Genomic DNA, 20,810 nt, shown 5'->3' with positions numbered 1-20,810 from the left:
AGTGTCCACTTGGGCACTTTCTCCTGTAGATTTGCCCCCAGGCTCCCTTCACCCAGCGTCGCCAGGCAGAGAGGAGGTAGCTGTGACGGGAAGGGGTGGAAGTTGGAGAGGAACTGCTTTTTCCTTTTCCTTCTTCTGTGGCCGCAAGGGCGTTTGGAGGGGAGTGCACACTTGGGGCTGGAGGTGGAAGTGGAGGAGAGGTCGCTCTGAAGGCCACCTTTCCTCAGTGCCAGAGTTTGCATCATCGGCTTCTGGGAGCAGGTAGAACCACCATATTAAATGTGCACATTAGTTGATAATCACACCCTAATTTTAGGCATGAAGTAAAATCTGTCTTAAAAATGAGAAAACATCATGTTATAATAAAAAATAAACATTTAAAAGACACAGATAATAGAGAACAAAGCACTGATTAGCAGTGGGGAGAGGGATGGGGGAGGGGCAATATGGGGGTAGTGGGGTAAGAGGTACAAACTGTTAGGTATAAAATAAGCTGCAAGGATATATTGTACAACATGGGAAGTATAGCCAATATTTTATAAGTATAAATGGAGTATAACCTTTAAAAATTGTGAATCACTATTGTACGTCTGTAACTTAGGTAATGTTGTACAGCAACTATACTTCAATTAAAAATGGACATAAAAAATAAGCTTTTAAAAATTGCCAGTCAGCTCCTTAGTCAGTAAGCATGGAAGTATTTTGAGCAGTAATGGACTTTTGTATTTAGATTCAGGCTAAGCACAGAATCACATGCCGGAAGGCATCTCCCTGGCCCCTCTCCTTCATGTCTCTGTCTCTTGCACCTTGAATACACGCCCACTTGCACATGTGCAGTGTTTTGACCTGGCAAAGCTCAGGCTTTTGTCTGAGTAAGCCTTGCCTTTTTCAGTGGAGTCCACTCCAAGTCTGTCTTTAAAATGTACACCTTTAAATGCACTTTCTGGTTGTGTGTTGCAATTCACAATAAGAAAGTTTAAAAAAAAATGTATATGTTGAGGAATTCAGTATAAGAAGTCTATTGCATTATGATTTATTTAATTAAAACATTTCTCATTGAATTTCTTTTCAACGTTTTGTTTGGTTTTGTAGAACTCACGGTTTTATCAATTGGTTATTGGTTTTGATCCATTTAGTAGCAACTTTTACTTACAGACTCTTATTTATTTATTTAAATTTATTTTATTTTATTTATTTATTTTTGACTGTGCTGGGTCTTTGTTGCTGTGCACAGGCTTTCTCTAGTTGCAGCGAGTGGGGGCTACTCTTCGTTGAGGTGCGCAGCCTTCTCATTGTGGTGGCTTCTCTTGTTGTGGAGCACGGGCTCTAGGCGCACGGGCTTCAGTAGTTGTGGTACGCGGTTCAGTAGTTGTGGCGCATGGGCTTAGTTGCTCCGAGGCATGTGGGATCTTCCCGGACCAGGGCTCAAACCCGTGTCCCTGGAATTGGCAGGTGGATTCTTAACTACTGCGCCACCAGGGAAGCACCACACTCCAATTTAGTTTGCTAAATTTCAATTTTCCCTTGACAGTGTGATTCCTTCTCAGTGTTTTAGTCTCTTCTTAATTTAAAATTTTAATATGATCCCTACATTTTGAATATGGAGTTTGTGAAATAAGAGATAAATGTATTTAGGTTGCTTCGGTTGAAACCTTTTTTTGAATTTTAGTGGGATATTATCAATATATAACATAAAAACATAAAAACATCATAGCTAATAAGCAATTTCCTTTTTTAAAAAAGTTTTGATTCCTGGTTCTTGGGGTATAAATTGTGAAATAGAATATTTGAATTTTTGAGTGATCCTAATCCATCCTCCTCGCCTATAAACAAGGCTCACAGAGTTAGCATGACTTGCTCAGCGTCACGCAGGCATGCCAGGCCTGAGACCACAATCCAGGTCTCCTGATTAGCGTTCCAGGGAACTCCCTACCATATATTTTCAGTGTTTCCTGATATGTAATTTTCAGTGGGAAAGAACCAGAAGCAAGTGTTGTTTGTTGACATCTATGTGCCACAGTGTATAATTTAATGAAGTAGTGAGTAAAAATAATCTTTAGTCATTCCTTATGAAGGGTTTCTCTGACAGAGTGTCTTTTGAGTTGCTGCTTTTATTTAAATAAGGCATTAGTCATACTTGGGGCATGCAGTGTGTTGTTATAGATTACGATAGCTCACATTTATGCCATCATTACTGTGGGCCACCCTGCTAAACACTTTAGGTTCATTATTTCATTTAATCCTCCCAAAATCCTTATAAGGAAGGGAGTATTATTACCAGCCCATTTTACATATGAGGAAACTGAGATTTCAGAGAGGTTAAGTAACTTGCCGAGGGATACAGATTTGAACAGACATGGTGGGTGGGGCAGTCTCCAGATACTGTAAATAAGCACAGTGGATTTAAAAGTTATCAATTAAATAACAATTCCTTTCTTTTTTTTTTTCTGGCTGCTCCACCCAGCATGTGGGATCTTAGTTCCCTGATGACCAGGGATCAACCCGTGCTCCCTGCAGTGGAAGCCCAGAGTCTTAACCACTGGACCGCCAGGGAAGTCCCCACAATTCTATTTAAATAGTTTTAAATAGTAATACATTTAATGTAACAGAGGGGACAAATGATTCTACTTGGAGGTGAATAGGAGGTGCATAGAGGAGTTCAAAGGAAGAAGTGGTGACCCATCAGGATCCTTGTGTGTCTACAGGTGGGAGGATTAGGGACCACCCCTGTAGTTAACACCAAGGGCTCCTGTCCCGCACTGTGCCAGGGCTGAAGGTGCTTCTTGGTGAGGGATGGCCTCAGAGCTCCTTTGTGGTTTCCAGGACAATCTGTCTTCTCCTCCGCTCAGGGAGGAGCCTTCTTGTTGCAATATAATGACAGTTAAGATAAATTCTTAAGGTCCTTTTGGCATTATTTCTGAAACTTGATTGGTGTGCTTTTCATGGGTGGATGGTTGGGGAGGGTGGAGTTTCTGAATCACTGAAAGAAATTGCCATCCCTGATCTTGGATTGTTGCACCATTTTTCTGACCTTGGAGCCCTGGTGAAAAAACTTCTGGAATGAGTGTGTTGGGATTTTTGTTCTCTTTGTTAGTCTACACATGTTATTTTGTACAATAACTATAAATTAGGTTTTATCAACTCCTCTTTATAGGAGAGGAAACATTTGCAAACATACGAAGTGATGAAGTGATTTGCCTGCAGTCACAGTTTGTGTGGCAAAGCTGGAGTGTGAACCCAGCTCTCCTGACTTGAAGTTCAGTGCTGTGCTGCTGTTTTGAGGCCCGGGATTGGGTGGGGGTCTGGTGACACATCACAGAGCCTGTTCACCGCTCTGTTCTCTATCTGTAACATCACCATCAGCTGCGTGAGGTGTATTAGAAGGATTTTGGAGTCAGGAGGTACCTTCAAGATTCCTTAGAATTCAGCCTTTTATTGTAGGTGAGGATCCTGGTTGGACAAGTGACTTAAGATTGAAGACAGTGCTTTTTAGAGAAGAACTAATGGGTTTCAAATTGAAGTCAGAATTTAAAAATATCTCAAAGGCTGGACCTTAAGCTGAATTTGACCAAATGATAATTTTAACAGATAGGTGTAAACTTTTTCAGAATATAAATTACACAGCTATGAAACGGAGAAAAGTGGAGTATTTACTGTTCAGTTTCTTCAACATTTCTGTGTGTTTGAAATTTTCATAATAAAATGTTATCGGAAAAAAAGAGAAAAGCAGCTTAGCAGCAGTTTGTGTGAAAGAGGCTTTGTAGTATTAGGTAACCATGAATTCAGGAGGAGCCTCTGGTAGCTCCTGGCCAAACAGGGCTTTTTCTTAGATGAAGTTGAGAAGTTCAGTGTCTAGATGGAGAAGGTAATAGTCGGCTGGACTCTGTGCTTGCAGACCAGGTCCTCCTCCTGTCTGTGCCAATGGCACAGGTGTGCGAAGTCTGGAGTAGGGGCTGGAGACTCTCAGACCGACGTGGGGGAAGGGCAGACTTATCAAAGCACTGTGCTGGTCCTCAGATCCTGGGAGAGCTGTGGGCTGAGGGTACTTTTGTTTTGAGTGTGGCGCTCAGATTCAGGTCAGAGGAAAGGAGTTACAGGGAAGGAGATGCCCTTCTGGCCCCTCTCCCCGAGCCCCCATATGGTGTCCTTCAGTCCATCCTCTGCAGCACCAGGTTTCTCTTTAGGAAGGACACATCCAATCAGGGCGGCACTGCCTTCAGTCCTCAGTGCTGTGTGTCAGTCCGAAGCCCTTCCCCGCTGGTCGTCACTGTGACGTTTCTCTGTTTGAGCAGGCCCAGGTCTTCAGGGGCCCCGTGCTTTCTTACACCTCTGACCTGTACCTCCCTCCCTGTTCTGCAAGGGCAGAACCAGGGACGATGTCCCCCTGCTCCCACCATACCTTGTACATGTATGTCCCTCATGTTTGCAGTAGATTCATCAAGGATGGAGACCTGTTCACTTATGCACCTCATTCTTCCCCTAGACTGTGAGCCCCTGGAAAGTAGGTATTTTTGTCTTAATCAGCTTAGGATGTCCATCTATTTATTTATCCTTGTTTCACTAGCTTCCCAGAGAATTGGCGTTTGGCTCGTCTTGGCACAAAATAAGTGTTCAGTGACTGTTAAGCAAGTAATGACTTGCTTCCTAACTTAGTAGTCAGTATGCTCCATTTTTTGTCAGTGGTGCTGCATGTGGGGTTTCCTATAAGGGACCTCCAAGATATTTTCCATTTTTAAGAGTCTGTGGTTTGATTTTTAAATAGTATTTTACCTGCCATGTGTGGACAGTAAGAGATGGCCCTTTGTTTTCCTTATGTGATCTCCTTATACATGTAAAGGAAACTCAAGCTTCCTGTGTGGCTGCGGCTGTGTAATTAGCTTTAGGCAGGGCTCCTAGAGCTGTAAATCCTGTACTGGGACATCCTGGTAAGAGGTCCAGCCACCCAGATTGCAGCCTTCTCACTGAATGCAAGCTTATTTGTGTAAATGAGAGCAGTTGTGTCTCTGCCCTTGCCTAACAATTATTTTAAATAAAAAAGTAGCAGCCCTCTATAAATGAATATGATTATAGCTAAGGTTTTTACTTTTACAGCTGTAACATAATACATACTGATTTAGACCTGGTAATAAGTTTTCTAAAATCTATCCAAAAGGTAGATTTTATATTAAATAACATGGTAATTTGCACCTTCAAAATGAAAAATATTGGTCAGGAGTACCAGCACTGACCGATAGGACAAGTAGGTAAGTCTAGAAGGGGCAGATTGAGCAGTATAATTTTAGTGTTGTTACATTTTGTTCATCTCTTGTGAAATCTTCATTGAGATAAAAATTGCCGGTTTCTGAGGAAGTGCTTGTGTATGGTTGCATTGGAGGCCATATGGATTGGCGGGCAGGGTGTGGGGTTTGGATTGAGACTACTGTCACTAAAGAATGGTTGACCCAGGGAGAGTTACATCATCAGCGCCCACCTGTGGAGATTCAGGGACCTGTGCTGGGTGTGGCGCAGCTGGGGCATGATGCCTGTCCGTGGGAGGGGCTCGCAGCCTTCAGTGTCTTTCCCTATTTGGGGAGCAGTGCATATATTTCAATGTTTTTGTTTTAAGAAATATTTAATATCTTAAGAAATATTATTTGAGAAATACATGTGACACACTCCTTGGATTATTGTTATTTGAGATTATTCTTAGCGTATGTAGAGAGACAGCATCCATCCTGTTTTTGTGAGGAGAGCTACTTTTTATTCCCCCCCACACCTTGATTTCACTGGACTAGAGGTGGTGGTGGGTGCCTATGTGACACCCTCGTGCAGGCCGGGGAGGCGTAGTGGTAACTTCCATCGCACTCCTTTCGAAGCTTTCAGACCCTGGAAGTGCTGCATGCTGTGTTGTCCTCTCCCTCCACTCCGCATCTCTCCCAGGCCTGGTGCTCCAGGGAGGGTCTGGGCCAACAATTCCTGCTCCTTAACCTGGTGCGGGGGGCCAAGGTCTCTGGTGAATTACCACCTGTTTTGGAGGATCCTTGTCCTTAATAGGGGTCATTTTAGAAAATTGTGGAAGCTTTTTTGACTGTCTCAGTGGTTGGTAGAGACTGTTGATATTTAATAGGTAGGGGCCCTGGAATTCTAGACTCAATGAAGTGACAGTTCTGCAGAATGAAAACTTATCCTGAGATCTGCAAAACTTTGGAATATCTTTCTGAATAATTTATGTGGATTTAAAAAAACCTGTTTATGACTGAGCCTAGAATCTTATTCCATCTTACACAAAGAAAGCATTTTTTTAACATACTTTTTGGTATATATGGAATTTTCCAGGGTTGCAGTTACTGTAGACACTGAGGGGAAATTGTTTTGTTCTCAGCTATGAAGTATATTAGTGTTCTCCAGAGGGATGGAACCAATAGGACGGAACCAACCTTATTATAAGGAGTTGGCTCACATGCATATCGGGGCTGAGGAGTCCCAAGATCTGCAGTTGGTAGGCTGGGGCTTCCGGAGAGCCACTAGCCTAAGTTCCAGTCTGAGAGTTGGAGTCCAAAGCCAGGAAAAGACTGACATCCCAACTCAAGAAGTCAGTCAGGAAGAGTCCCCTCGGACTCCAGCCTTTTTGTTCTATTCAGGTCTTCGATTAGTTGGATGAGGCCCGCCCACATTAGGGAGAACACCTGCTTCACCCAGCGTATGAATTCAATCATTAATCTCAATCAGAAACACCCTCACACCCAGAATACTGTTTGACAAAATGTGTGGGCGCCCTGCGGCTCAGTCAGGTTGACATAAGATGAGCCGTCACACCAAGCGTGGTTCCCCCTTTTAGAAAATCACATTCTGGAGAGCGTGCATGGAGATGGCATGTATCTGAGTTGCCAGGACCTCGTGCCCAAGTCAACACTGTTTGTAACTGTCAGATTCACAGTGATTCAACTTAGAGCTGTGCATTTCTGACTGTTTTATTCCTACTATAGTCTGGCTTGAACAGTTACGTGTCAAAATTCGTATTTATTTTATTTTATTATTTTTTATAAATTTATTTATTTAATTTTGGCTGCGTTGGGTGTTCGTTGCTGCACGCAGGCTTTCTCTAGTTGTGGTGAGTGGGGGCTACTCTTCGTTGCGTTGCGTGGGCTCCTCATTGCAGTGGCTTCTCTTGTTGCAGAGCATGGGCTCTAGGCGTGTGGGCTTTGGTAGTTGTGGTCCGCAGGCTCAGTAGTTGTGGCTCGCAGGCTCTAGAGCGTAGGCTCAGTAGTTGTGGCTCATGGGCTTAGTTGCTCCGCGGCATGTGGTATCTTCCTGGACCAGGGCTTGAGTGTCCCCTGCATTGGCAGACGGATTCTTAACCACTGAGCCACCAGGGAAGCCCAGCAGGCAGATTCTTAACCACTGTGCCACCAGGGAAGTCCTAGTAACTCTGTGTTTAACCACTTGAGGAACTGCCAGACTATCTTCCAAAGTGGCTGCACCATTTTGCATTTGTGCCAGCAGTGCTTGTGGGTTCCAATTACTCCACGTCCTCTCTAACATTTGTTACCATCTATCTTTTTGATTATAGCCACCCTAGTGGGAGGGAAGTCGTAGTTCATTAGGTTTTAACTCTGGGACAGAGACAGCAGCAGGAAAGGGACAGTCTATTACGTTGTCCAGTATGGTGTCTACCATGTAACCTTAAATTTAAAAAAACTAAAATTAAATAAAATTTAAATTTTAGTTCCTCAGTCACACTAGCCACATTTCAAGTGCTCAGTAGCCACAAGTAGCTAGTGGCTACTGTATTTCGGATAGCACAGATGGATACAAAACACTTTCATAGTTGCAGTAAGTTCTGTTGGATTGTGCTGGTCTAGAAAAAGTTAATTTGACAACAGCTGGAGGAGTAGGCAGAGAATGGGAGAGGGTCTGAGTGGTGTAGGAAGGAGTGCGGGCATGGAATTTGGAGCAGAGAAGAAAGAAACTTTGGGGAGCCATTTACAAGATATGAGACTTAGAAAAAAGGTAAATACAAAGGGAAAGTGAGACGTTGAAGGAAAGGTTCTTAGGAACTTGATTTTTCTACAAAATCAACTTAGTGATGGGTCCAATCTAATTCCTTAATTTTACAGGTAGAAAAGCACAAAGTTGCCGGTTGGCAGGGATCAGCATAACTGTGGTGCACGTGTTGTGGGAAGCCGCTCCTGTCTGTCTTGGCCATTTTCAGTGTCCTCTGGGAACCTATAAGGAGCAGCTTAGTGGAGCTAAACTAGAGGGAGTGCCAACTCTGGGCTGAGTGCTTCAATGGGAAGGGAAGTAGAAAGCAGAAGGCTTCAGGGCAAGCAGACGGGTGATTTGATTGTCACCAAGTACAGCATTTTCTGGAAGGAAGAACCAGGAAGTTGGGAGAAGTCTGCAGAGGAGACTGAGGTCTCGCTGTGTTTTGTTTGGTGTCAATAACAGTGTTCTTTTTGCTCCGAGGTCTTATCACGGTGAGGGTGGAGCGGAGCCCCCTTTGCCCTGTCTCACTGTTCTGCCACCAAACCAGTTGGTACAGTTTGTGTTACGTCAGGCAAGATAAATCTGGAGCGTTCGAGCACAGTCTAGGTGAAGTGTTCATTGAAGCTATTGGAATGAGCCTTTTCTTTTCCAAAAGGCTATTCTGTAAGTTTCTCTTTATTTTTATTAGTGTGTAGAAATCTTCCTAAAATAGACCAACTTCTTTTTTGTGCTCAGTGTAGTTTCTCAGCGTCATCATACATAAACTTCCTTACGTTCACAGTAGGCTTTCATTTTCGTTAGTCGTATTATTTACTTTACCCAGACCAGGCCAATGTGTCTTTCCAAACATGATACTACTGTAGAGACTGCTTTTCTAGCTCAGCTAATAGAGGTATGTTGAAGGGTTTTTCTGGCCGTAGTTCTGTGTGTGGCCAGTGTTATTCCAGGTCGTCTAAGCTTGAAATCGAGTTTGTTCCACTTAGGCGAAAGGTTTGCTGTCATGGTTTTAAGGGTGTAAAAGAGTGCCCTTACTTTCTGAACCAAATATTGAGGCTTATGTTCTTATAAGACATTTTGATGCTTCCTCTTGATAAAAGAGATATACTGGGAAATATATTTAGATCCTGAATGTTGGAGTTTCTGGGCTGTTTTGCTGGTTTATGTGGAAATATCACAACAAATATTTGAAATTAGGACTGTGCTGGATAATTTGGAAAGTGTGATCACCTTAGAGACCTGCGGAGTGGCTCATTCTCAAGTGCCAGGATGATTATTGCTTCACTAAATGTACTGTGTGTTAGCCAGTTCCGTTAGAGATGTAGGATATTCTTTTTACTGAGAGAACTAGAATGCACAAAATAATTTCAAGTTAGTAGTGTTCAAGAAGGAAGCCTTGAAAACAGGGTGCATTCTGATTAATAAGTCTAAGAATTTTTCATCCTTTATTTTCTGTAGCGACATCCAACTTTCAAACATTTTTATTTAGTTCATGGTAAGATCCTTCAAAAACAAATTTTTAAAGAGCTTTCTTACAGTTTTGTTCTCGGTATAATGCCATTTCTCTCCACAGATTTGCTTGTAAATGCATCACGAAGAGGCAGCCCAGAATGAAGAAAACAAGCAGGAGTGTTGGCTCAGTGCCTAAGGTGTCTGGGATAAGCAAATCTCAAACAGCAGACAAAACGAAACCCGAAAACAGCTCTTCAGCATCTGCAGGAGGCAAACTCGTAAAGGCTGGAACAGCAGCTTCGTTGTCAAAGGTATTTACGTGGTTTTGTTTAAATATGTGACGAATTGTAGGAGGAGTGAGTCTTCATATGATGTTTGATTTATCACATAAACGTTATTTAGGATTCACCCTCTTCAAAGAGAGTTCACGGTGTGGTGGACTTAATTGGTGTTTCGTCGGTCTTGACGAACGAAACCAAGTAGCAGGCTTACTTGTGAGCAAATCGCTGTGCCGGTGTGGGAGAGCCTGCCTTCAAGGAGCTTGTGGAGGAAAGGATGGAGGCAAGTCACTTGCACAAACAACTAAAATACAGGTGAAAAAAAAGTCAGATGCCCTGGGAGAGCAGGAGAGTAGCGTAAACAGTTTCAAGTAGGAAAATATTGTTTCTGCCCGAGAAGGCTTAATGAAAAGAGCATGTGCGTGAGGTCTTAAAGGACGGCCAGTATGACATTCCTGAAACCCCTGAACAGGGGTTTTTATTCCCACCCACCCCCCTACACTGTTACCATAAACTGTTACTTGTTTTTTGACAACTGATCCAGTATTAATCCCAGGCAAAATTGGGTGATATTAATTTAGTCAGAGCATAACTAGTTTTCTTGTTACACTCCTTTCTTTAGAGGCTAGTTTAGTTCTTGTTAGTAAAAGGTAGTGGTACGTTAGATCCCGGGCTTCGGGAGCAGACAGGCCCAGGCTGGGCATGTGCATCCTAGGGCTGCGGTCAGGATGGAAGTGAGGGTGTAGGAAAGAGGACGGCGCAGGGCCTGGCTCACAGCAAGGGCTTTGTAAAGGACTGGCAGTAGGGTTTTTCCTGGTTAGCTCTGGAAACTTCCTGCAGCTCCGGATTGATTCCTGACAGTAGCAGGCTTCCCATGGGTGTTCTCAGTGTCTGTGTTGAGATGACTCTGGGCCATTTTTCTGCTGGTCAAGTCTTAGGTTCACTGGACAGAGATGCACATGGTCTTCTTCCAGTCTTTCTCAGTCCAGAATTCATTTATTTGTTCTTTGCTTGCTTGTTTTGAGGTTTGGTGTTTTGGGGTAGAAACTTTGACTCTATGGAGAAAACCTGGAGAGAGTTTTTGCTTGTCTGATAGGGAGGAACGAAGAAGTACCTGAAACGCGATCTGTTCAGAAGCCTTTTGTCCAGGAAAGGCTTTACAGATGTGACTTAATTATTTTAAGAAGCACCTCACAGGAACAGCTGATGAGGGACTTCCTTATATGTGTTGAAAGATCTAGCAGGAAATGCTGGTTTTTCTATTCCAGGGTTGTCGAAACTGAATGCAGCCTTACTCTGTGGGCTTGGAGATGCCACCAGATTTTCTCCTTGCTACATCCCTGATGAGCAGCTGGGTGTCATCCTGCGGCCTGGAGGGTGATACCAGGAGTAGACCTTTGCCCTACTTCCGTTAGTCTGAATCAGCACGCTGAGCAATTTCCTTGGTGGCAGTGCTGCCTCTCTCTCGTGTAAGAAAGCTGATATTTTCTGCCCCAGCTGTTCACTCAGTTGCTCGCCTGTTTTCAGAGTGGAGCGCCTGTGTGCCTGGGTGACCCGTGACTTATGGGGCTGGAGGAGCAGGCTGAAGCGTTGGCACGGGGTGTGCACTACTGCCTGCCTTGTTGCCTCCTCCTCGCTGGCAGGCAGTGTCTCTGAGGTTCACTCCGGAGCGTGCCCTGAGCAGCATGTCAGGTCTTCCAAAGCATGTATCCTGAGTCGATGGCAGCCTAGTCTTGAGCAGTGAGTACTTCTTCATTGTAAGGCAGAACCGTATCCCTGCTCTGTGCCAGCTGTCCATGGCTTTGCTGAGTTGGCTGATTTAAGTAGTTCTGTGTGTGCATGTGTGTGTGTGTGTGTGTGTGTGTGTGTGTGTGTGGAGTGGGGAGGGTCATAGAAGAGGTGAAACTATTTGGGAACACTTTACTTCAACTGGAGCAAGTGCTTTTACTTAAAAAAGGAGGGGGAAAAAGTCATTGAATAGAAATTAGAGTAAGGAGATAAGGAAAGAAGAAAATAGTGAAAATGATAGAAAAATTGGAAAAAGCGAAAGGACCTAGGGAACCCACAAACTTGTGTTATTTTATTTTTCTAAGTTTCCATATTTCACTGTGCTTCTCTAGCATATGGTCACATCCCACAACTTGAATTCTGTAACTGATGGAGCCTTGATGATTACCAGAAGAATGAAGCATTTGGCTTTTAATCATTGAGACACCGTGTCCACACATCCACTCTCGTGGACACCCACGCGGTGTCTGTCACTGCGCAGGATTCACATAACACCAACACTTTTCTTATACTTGGCAGGGTACAGGGATATGTGTTTCTTTTTTTGGCTGCAACCAAGGATTGAACCCAGCCCTGGCATTGAAAGCGCCGAGTCCTAACCACTGGACCTCCAGGGAATCCCCAAGGATATGTGTTTCTTTACCTCTCATTTCAAATGTTGTTTGCAGCTAGATCTAGTGAGATGTAGGGAAGGACCTTTTTGAGTCTGAATGGAGCTTCTGTAAACATGAAAAGAAGCACTACGGCTGTTCACAGCATGTTTGGAGGAAATTGGTCCCATTTCTGTGAGTAGCTGTAACATCTGGCTTGGGCCTTTGTGTGGGTCATTCTTCTTTGTCACAGCCAGCAGAGAGGGTTATTTCCAGGTAGAGGTGGTCTCCTACATGCCTGCACTTTCCAGCTGTCCACACTTAATCCTTTAGAAGTAGTACACTTTTTCATTGTCCTGGGGATACTTTTTTCTAAAACTTGATAGATGAGAGTTAATAAGTTAGGGTTTATCTAAATAATTGATGATTCTCAGTGATGATTTGTGATCATACCTTTTCAGTGTAAAAGTTAGTTCACAGTTTGACTGAGTAATCCATCTCTGAAACATGGAAGGTAGAAATTTTAAACTAATCTTAAATTATGAGGTGGAGATGCAGACTATGAAACTTGGACTTTACCTGGAGAAACATGTATTCTTTGGTTGTATTATTTCGTTATTTGTATCTGTATGTTTTTACCAAATGATTTGTGTTTTGCACCTGTTATTAAAAAGTAGGCTAAAAATCTATTCCTTCATCAATTTTGTTTTTTGGACTGTTGCTGATGGATGTTTACATGTGGGAATGCACATGTATTTATAGAACTGTGTAACAAAAATTAAAACAGAAGAAGTATCAGAGCCTTCGTGTAAAAGGCAAGTTGGAAAGTGCAGAGTTGTTTCTTGTTTTGTTTTTACTTTTCTGATAAAGTAGAACATACACCCAGAGAAGTTCACAAAGCATCTGTGTTGGGCTTAGTGAGGGGTGAATGTACCCTGGGCCACCAGCCAGGTCAGGAAGCAGAGCCTGCCTGCACCTCAGTGGCCTCCCCCCCGACCCCTCTGTGCCCCCTTCATCACTGTCCTTTCCTTCCTCTCCGGAAGTAACTACCACCCTAACTTCTAGCCCCCAAGATTCATTTTGCCAGTTTTGGATCTTTATATAGATGTTTTGGACATGAAGTTCTTTTTATGTGTGTCTGGTTTCCTTAACTCTGTTTAGGTCATGATATTCATCTCTGTTGTTGCCTATAGCAGCAGCTCCTCCCTTTTTTTTTTTTTTTTAATTGAAGTATAATTGATTTACAATATTGCGTTAGTTTCAGGTATACAACAAAGTGATTCAGCTATATTATATATTTTTTTAGATTATTTTCCATTATAGGTCTTACAAAATATTGATTATAGTTCCCTGTGCTGTAGTAAATCCTTGTTGCTTATTTTATGTATAGTAGTGTGTATCTGTTAATCCTGTACTCCTAATTTATCCACCCCCCTGCCACCTTCCCCTTTGGTAACCATAAGTTTGTTTTCTATGTCTGTGAGTCTGTCTGTTTTGTATATACATTCATGTGTAAGCAGCTCCTCCTTGCTGATTACTAACCGTGGAATGTCCACAAGCCATAGACCTCTTCTGCCCTTGATGAATATCTATCTGGAGTTTCCTTTGGGGCTATTAGTCATAGTACTGTTATGAACATCCTACACACGTCTTTTATACGCAGGTACACCCATTTCTGTTGACTCCATAACCAGGAGTGAAATTGCTGGGTTGTAGGGTGCATGGCGTTCACCTTTCATAGGTAGATAACCAGTCATTTCCCAAAGGGGTTACTCTGGGATGCCCCACATCCTCACCTGCACTTACATTACTCTTTTCATTGTAAACATTCATAGAGGCATTATAAAGTGGCTTTAATTTGCATTTGCGTTGTTATCAGTGAAATTAAGCAGCTTTTCATGTCTTATTTTTAAGTGTTTAGTGGACATTTAGATATTCTCTTATGTGAAGTGCCTGTTCAAATCACTTGCCTATATTTTTACTGTGGTGTCTTTTTTTCCTCAACTTTTGTGTGTGTGTGTGTGTATGTGTGGTAAAACACACAAAACATGTATCATCTTAACCATTGTTAAGTGTACAGTTTTGTGGCATTAAGTACATTCACACTGCTGAGTAACTGTCACCACCGTCCATCTTCAAAACTTTTTCATTTTCCCAGACTGAGACTCTGTCCCCATTGAAGACTAACTCCGCATCTCCTCCTCCCAGTCCCTGGCAACCACCATTCCACTCTCTGTCTCTGTGAGTCTGACTACTCTGAGTACTTCATATGAGTAGAATTACACAGTATTTGTCTTTTTGTGACTGGCCTATTTACCGTAGCAAAATGTCTTCAGAGTCATCTACGTTGTAGCATATTGCAGAATTTCCTTCCTTTTTAAGGCTGAATAATACTCCACTGTATGTATAGATCACACTTTGTTTATCCATGCTTCCATCGGCAGATACTTGGGTTGCTTCTACCTTTTGGCTATTGTGAATAATAGCTGTGAACATGGGTGTGCAAATATCTCTTAGAGACCCTGCTTTCAATTCTTTTGGGTATATACCCAGAAGTGGAATTGTGGGGTTGTATGGTAGTTTGATTTTTAATTTTTGAAGAACAACCATACTGTTTTCCACAGCACCTGCACCATTTTATATTCCCACCAGCAGTGCACAAGGGTTCCCCTTTTGCTAATCCTTGCAAGCACTTGTTTCTTCTGTTTTTTGATAGTAGCCGTCCTAGTGGCTGAGGTGGTGCAGTGTTTCTTTGTACTGATTTATCATTCTTTACCTATTCTAGACGTGAACCCTTTGTCATTTATATGCGTTGTACATATATTCTCCTACTCTGTGCCTTCTCTTTCTACTTCTTTTTGTTTTAATTAATTAATTAATTAATTATTTGGCTGCGTTGGGTCTTCGTTGCTGTGCACAGGCTTTCTCTAGTTGCGGTGAGCGGGGGCTACTCTTCGTTGTGGTGCGCAGGCTTCTCATTGCGGTGGCCTCTCTTGTTGTAGAGCTCAGGCTGTAGGCCCGTGGGCTTCAGTAGTTGTGGCACACGGGCTCAGTAGTTGTGGCTCACGGACTCTTAGAGCACAGGCTCAGTAGTTGTGGAACATGGGCTTAGTTGCTCCGTGGCATGTGGGATCGTCCCGGACCAGGGCTCAAACCCGTGTCCCCTGCATTGGCAGGCGGATTCTTAACCACTGAGCCACCAGGGAAGCCCCCAGAAATACGTAATTTTTTTCTTGATCTGTTTAAGTGTAAATTGTAGAGCTAATGCTCCTTTACTGCTGAATATTTCAGTGTGTATTTCCTAAAAAAACAAGACCATTCTCTTAATAACCATAGTACAATGATAACATCTGGAAATGAACATTGATAAAATGCTAGTATCTGATCTGTAGACTTTAGTTAAATTTCACCAATTGTGCTAATGTCCACTTTAGCAAAAAAAGAAGAAAAATTTTTTTCTGGTCCAGGATTCAGTCCGGGGTCGTGAATTGCATATAGCTGTTCTTCATTCTCCTTAAATTTGGAATAGTTCCTCAGTCTTTGTCTTTTAGGACCTTGACATTTACTAAAGCGTGTAGTCCCGTTTGTTTGGCTGACTGTCCTCCACATTTGGGTTTGTCAGTGTTTCCGTAGGCTGGGGCTGCAGGGTCCCGCAGGAGTCCCACAGAAGCTGGGCGTCCTAGGTGCAGCATTTCCAGAGGCACGTGGTGTGTGGTGTCAGTGTTCCTGGTGATGATATAACTTGGTGAAGGTGGTGTCTGCTAGGTTCCTCCACTATCAGGTTACTATGTTGCCTTTTGTAAAAATAAGTATCTTGTCGAAAATACTTTGACACTGTAAATATCCTCTCTCTCATCAAACTTTCACGTTAGTTTTAGCAATTTTTAGTAATTTTCCAGAATCAATTATTACTATGATTATTACTATGATTTTTGCCAAGTGGTAATTTTATAATTCCATCATTCTTTCTACATTTATTAGTCAGCATTCTACTATAAGGAAGAGTTTTTACTTTTCTCCCATTTGTGTATTCATTTATATTAGTATGGATTTATGGGTTCTTCTTCAGTGGGCTGTAAACTGTTAGCATCATTTATTTTGATGCTCAGAATGTCCCCAGTTTGGCCGGTGGGAGTCCCTTCAAGCTGGCTCTCGTGTCCTTCTGACATGTTCCTCGTATTCTCTGAGCAATTTCTTAATTTCTGGCACAGTAAATATCCTGCTTTTCCAGCCCCAACCCTAGAATCAGCCTTGTCTTCAAGGAGGCCTTGATCTTTTCAGTGGGGACTAGAATTTAAAACATCTGGAAGCTAGGTGCGCTCATGGCTTTTGCACATATTGTTTCTAAGCCCTTTTAGCAGACAGAGGTAGGAGCACGCACACGTGTGTACATGCATATCTATACCAATTTCTGTATCTGCTTCTCTCCATACACATTAAAACCTCAGAGTTCACACTGATACTTCCAATTCCAGTTACTACACAAAGTTGCTAGTAGCCTTTGCACTTTCCATAATTGTAATCCCTTCCTCTGACAGTGGCATTGGTTATCTATAATAGATTTGTTTATTTTCTCATTCCTAGAATATACAGAAAATACAGATTTGCTTACTGTTACCACTGCAAAAAACAATTCTACCAGCTGGAATTCAGAATTTATACTTTTTTGTATTTAGCTTGAGAGTTTGAGAGTTTATGGTCAAAATAGTGTGTTCAAAAGATACTTGATTGCCCCCATCCCAACCCCATGTGGTTGTATGATTCATTTGAAATGGAGTTGTGTCCATTTGTTCCCATCGTGTTCCACTTTAGGGTCCCCCCACCCTTGTTTGTTTAATTACTCATTGTGAACACGTGAAGCACTCCCGTGGTTCCACGCGTCACAGCTGTATGAGATGTGGTCAGAGAAGTGCCCTCCCCATCCTCCTTACTGTGTCTCCACCCACTGCTTAGAGGTAAGCAGTCTAATTTAGCTTTTCTATGTTTCTTTTTGCATAAATGAGCAGATGTTTATTTTGTATTTCTGCTTTCTTACACAAAAGTTGACATAATTAGATATACTTTTGCACTTGGCTTTTTTTCACTTAATGTATTCTAGAAATCTCTTCACACCACTTTTTAGCAGTCTTTCTCATTCTGTTTAACATTTCATTGTATGGATGTATATAGTTTATTCAGCTACTAACCTATGTACAGGCGTTTAAGGTGTTTCCAGTATTTTGCAACTAAAAACAATGCTGCAATGAGTAACTTTATGCAAATGTATTTTTGTCTTATTGGAAGTGTGTCTTCAGGTTTAAATTCCTAAAAGTGGGATTGCTGGGCAGGAGGTAAAGGCGTATGTAGCTTTGTTAGATGTCACCAGACTCCTTCCGTAAGGCTCTGTGAATCAAGCTGCATTCTCGCCAACAACTTATGACAGTGCCTGTTTCCTCACATCCTTCCCAAAGGAGTGTGTCATACTTTTTCCTTTTGTGCCAGTCTGAGGTGAGAAGTGGTACCTCAATGTTGTTTACTTTGTATTTCTAATATGAGTTAGACTGACTAATCACCTTCTTTCGTACATTTGTGTGAGTTGATTGTATGTGATTGTTCATTTTGCTCACTATTCTTTGTGTTTTTTGGTCTCTTTCCCCTTAATTTTTAAGAGTTCTTTGTGTATTAGGGATATTAGCCTTTTATCTGTGAGATATTGCAAGTATACTTACCCAGTTTCTCATGTGTGGATTTTATTTTTAAACTTTGCTTATTTTTTTTGGCCATGCAAAAATTTAAATTTTTTCTTAAGATTTTTATGTAGTCAAATTTTTCAATTTTTTGTTTTATCATTCAGGATTTTGAATGATAGAAAGCCTTGGAATTTATTTTTGATATGGTGTGAAATAGGGCTCATTCATCTTTTTTCCTTTGTGAATATACAGTTGACCTAGCACCATTTATTGAAAACTCCATTTTTTCTGTACTGCTTCTTTGGTCATAAATCAAGTGCCTATATATACAGTTTGGTTAATTCATGTGACAGTATTGTGTTATTCTAGTTATTGTGATAATTGCATAGATTTTGATTTGGTGCTCTGATGTATGTTTAACTTTGGCATTACCCAAAGGCAAATTGTAAACAGAGAATTGTGACAATTCAGCCACTTTTTACAGGAGTATGTAGGGTGGTCTTCAGATGTAATTATTATGGAAGGAAAGAATATTTAACTTATGGAGGAAGGAAAATTAGTTCAAAGATAATTTTAACTTTTATTAACAATATAAAAAATGATTTGAAAATGTAAGTGTATGCTAAGTTTATTTACTGATTAGTAGACGAGGTACAAATTGACAGGGAGGGGGTGTAACTTGATTTACAATTTATTTTTGCATCATACTTGATAACCAGTTTTATTAAGAGAAACTAGTCTTAAAGAATATGAACAATCCTTAATGATTAATGCAATATCCCCCTTTCTTATTATGTGATCTAGATTTTTCATAATGTGACAACCCTAAATTACCAAAGCTTAATTCTGACAGTTCATTTAAAACACTTATCTTCTTTCTGCCTTTTTTTAAGTAAGACAGATTGACCTACCTAATGGTACTACTCCATATACAGTCACTGACATTTAGAGCTGGGAGAGGCTTCAGATTTAGAGATGAGTTGTTTTTGAACCATTTTAATTTGTAGAAATGAATTCATTGTGATTATCCGAGGGTGGTTATCTCAATGGGAAACAACATAAGTTGGCTTGTTAACTTGTGCCTTCACCTTAGTGGGCAAAACTTTTGGTTCTTTTATTTAAAAGCAGGGTTTTTTTTTCCCCGCACAGACCTTTAACTCCTCTTTGTTCTCTCTCATTTCTAGGAGAAGTAAAATCAGATTTCTTCACTGTTTTTCTTAAGTAACAAATTTATACCCAATCCAGTTCTCCAGAGTGCTTGTTTTCTTTTTTAAAAGCTCACATTTTTTTCAATCATCTTCGTAAAACATAAATAAATATTACAAATGGTCTTTCTCGAGTAGTATGATCATTTAACCCTTACTCTAACCATAAAATCTCTAGTTTTTTATTTGTATATTACTTAGGCTTTAAAAAAAAAACAACCCTCCTTTCAATTTTGGCTTAAATTAGACTACAAAAAAAAAATAGAGGTAAGAAAAATAGATTTCAGAATATCTTCTTTTAGACATTGGCTCCATCGTTGCATCACTTCAGAGCAGTGAAGATTCCTCCTGACCCTCAGTACTGCTTCTCTCTAGAAACTGCAAGGTGGCATTTCCTGTGGCCTTACAGACCTTTCCTGAGATAGCACATGTGATGTTGCTATCCTAGAGTCACATCCTAGATGAGCGGTAGCAAGGAGGATGTCTGCACTTTCTCCCCCCCCTCACTGAATCTGGCACGTGGGGGCACACTGGGCTTCCATAACATCTCTGAGTACATTATGATTTTCATATTTTAAAAAGAAGTGTGTGTGTGGGACTTCCCTGGAGGTCCAGTGGTTAAGACTCCGTGTTTCCAATGCAGGGGGCGCAGGTTTGATCCCTGGGTGGGGAACTAAGATGCTGCATGCTGTGTGCGGTGCGGCCAAAATAAATAACTAAATAACTAAATCAAATAAAATTAAAAATGGCTTTATAAAAGAAAAAAAGAGGTATATACTAGGGTGAAGATTTAATAAAATTAATTAAAAAAAGAAGTGTGTGATCATTTATGAAGCAGTGAAGAAGTTCTGTTTCTGTAGCACAGAGTGATGTGCTGCTTGGTAACTGTCAGAAAGTCCTTGTAGAGTTCTTGAACTCAGCGTAAAAGTCAAGGGCTTTGTTTAGTGTCAAAATGTTATTTAATCTTGCTTCATCTAATCAATTTGTTTTTATCTTCTGTTGCTTCTAGACCAAGAGCAGTGATGACCTTTTAGCTGGGATGGCTGGAGGGGTGACTGTGACTAATGGTGTCAAAGGGAAGAAAAGCACCTGCCCTTCCGCAGCACCGTCAGCATCCGCCCCTGCCATGAGCACCATGGAGAACAGACCCAAGAGTAGCACAGGTATGCGCGCACTCGGTGTGAGGGTTACACTGCCTTTGTGTTTGAGTAGGTGAGTGCAGTGGTATTTAGGGAATTCCATCTAATCGTAGAAAATTTCAAACATGCACAAAAGTATCTGGTATTTCATCTCTGTGTACTCATCACCCTTATCACCTGATGGCCACTCTTAGCTCCTTGACACCCACCTTCCCCCTCTTATTATTTTGAAGCAAATTCCAGATGTCATCCACAAATATTTAATTATCTTTGAAAGACAAGGATTCTTTTAAAAATATATTCATAATACCATTATCAGTCCTTAAAATAATTAATAATCATTTCTCAAATCATAAATTATCCAGTAAGTATTTAAATTTCTAACTGTCTTATAAATATTACATACATATATTTACTTATTTGTTTGGATCAGGATTTACCAGGATTCACTTAAGGTCCATATATAGTAATTGGTGAAGTGTCTCTTAAATCTTCATTTTTTTTAAAAAAAAATTAATTTATTTATTTATTTACTTTTGACTGTGTTGGGTCTTCGTTTCTGTGCGAGGGCTTTCTCTAGTTGTGGCGAGCGGGGGCCACTCTTCATCACAGTGCGCGGGCCTTTCACTGTCGCGGCCTCTCTTGTTGCGGGGCACAGGCTCCAGACACGCAGGCTCAGTAGTTGTGGCTCATGGGCCTAGTTACTCCGCGGCATGTGGGATCTTCC

General features: G+C 41.4%; 1 protein-coding gene across 4 annotated transcripts in view; it reads left to right on the top strand.

Annotated features, from left to right (window-relative positions):
- SPECC1L (sperm antigen with calponin homology and coiled-coil domains 1 like) overlaps positions 1-20,810 on the top strand; it is a 120,169-nt gene that overhangs the window by 17,980 nt on the left and 81,379 nt on the right. For 3 of the 4 annotated variants that reach the window (XM_061169082.1, XM_061169081.1, XM_061169079.1), the window contains 2 exons: positions 9,536-9,725; positions 19,954-20,107. In XM_061169082.1, coding sequence (XP_061025065.1) covers positions 9,573-9,725; positions 19,954-20,107 — 307 coding nt within the window. In that variant the 5' untranslated portion in view covers positions 9,536-9,572. Of the gene's footprint in view, positions 1-8,553; positions 8,629-9,535; positions 9,726-19,953; positions 20,108-20,810 lie in introns of those variants that run through there. The other variant, XM_061169080.1, reaches the window with a different exon arrangement.

The sequence above is a fragment of the Eubalaena glacialis genome, chromosome 15 (assembly GCF_028564815.1).
Source record: "Eubalaena glacialis isolate mEubGla1 chromosome 15, mEubGla1.1.hap2.+ XY, whole genome shotgun sequence".
Lineage (NCBI taxonomy): Eukaryota > Metazoa > Chordata > Mammalia > Artiodactyla > Balaenidae > Eubalaena > Eubalaena glacialis.
Note: the sequence above shows the minus strand (reverse complement) of the source record. Positions and strands in the feature narration are given on the sequence as shown.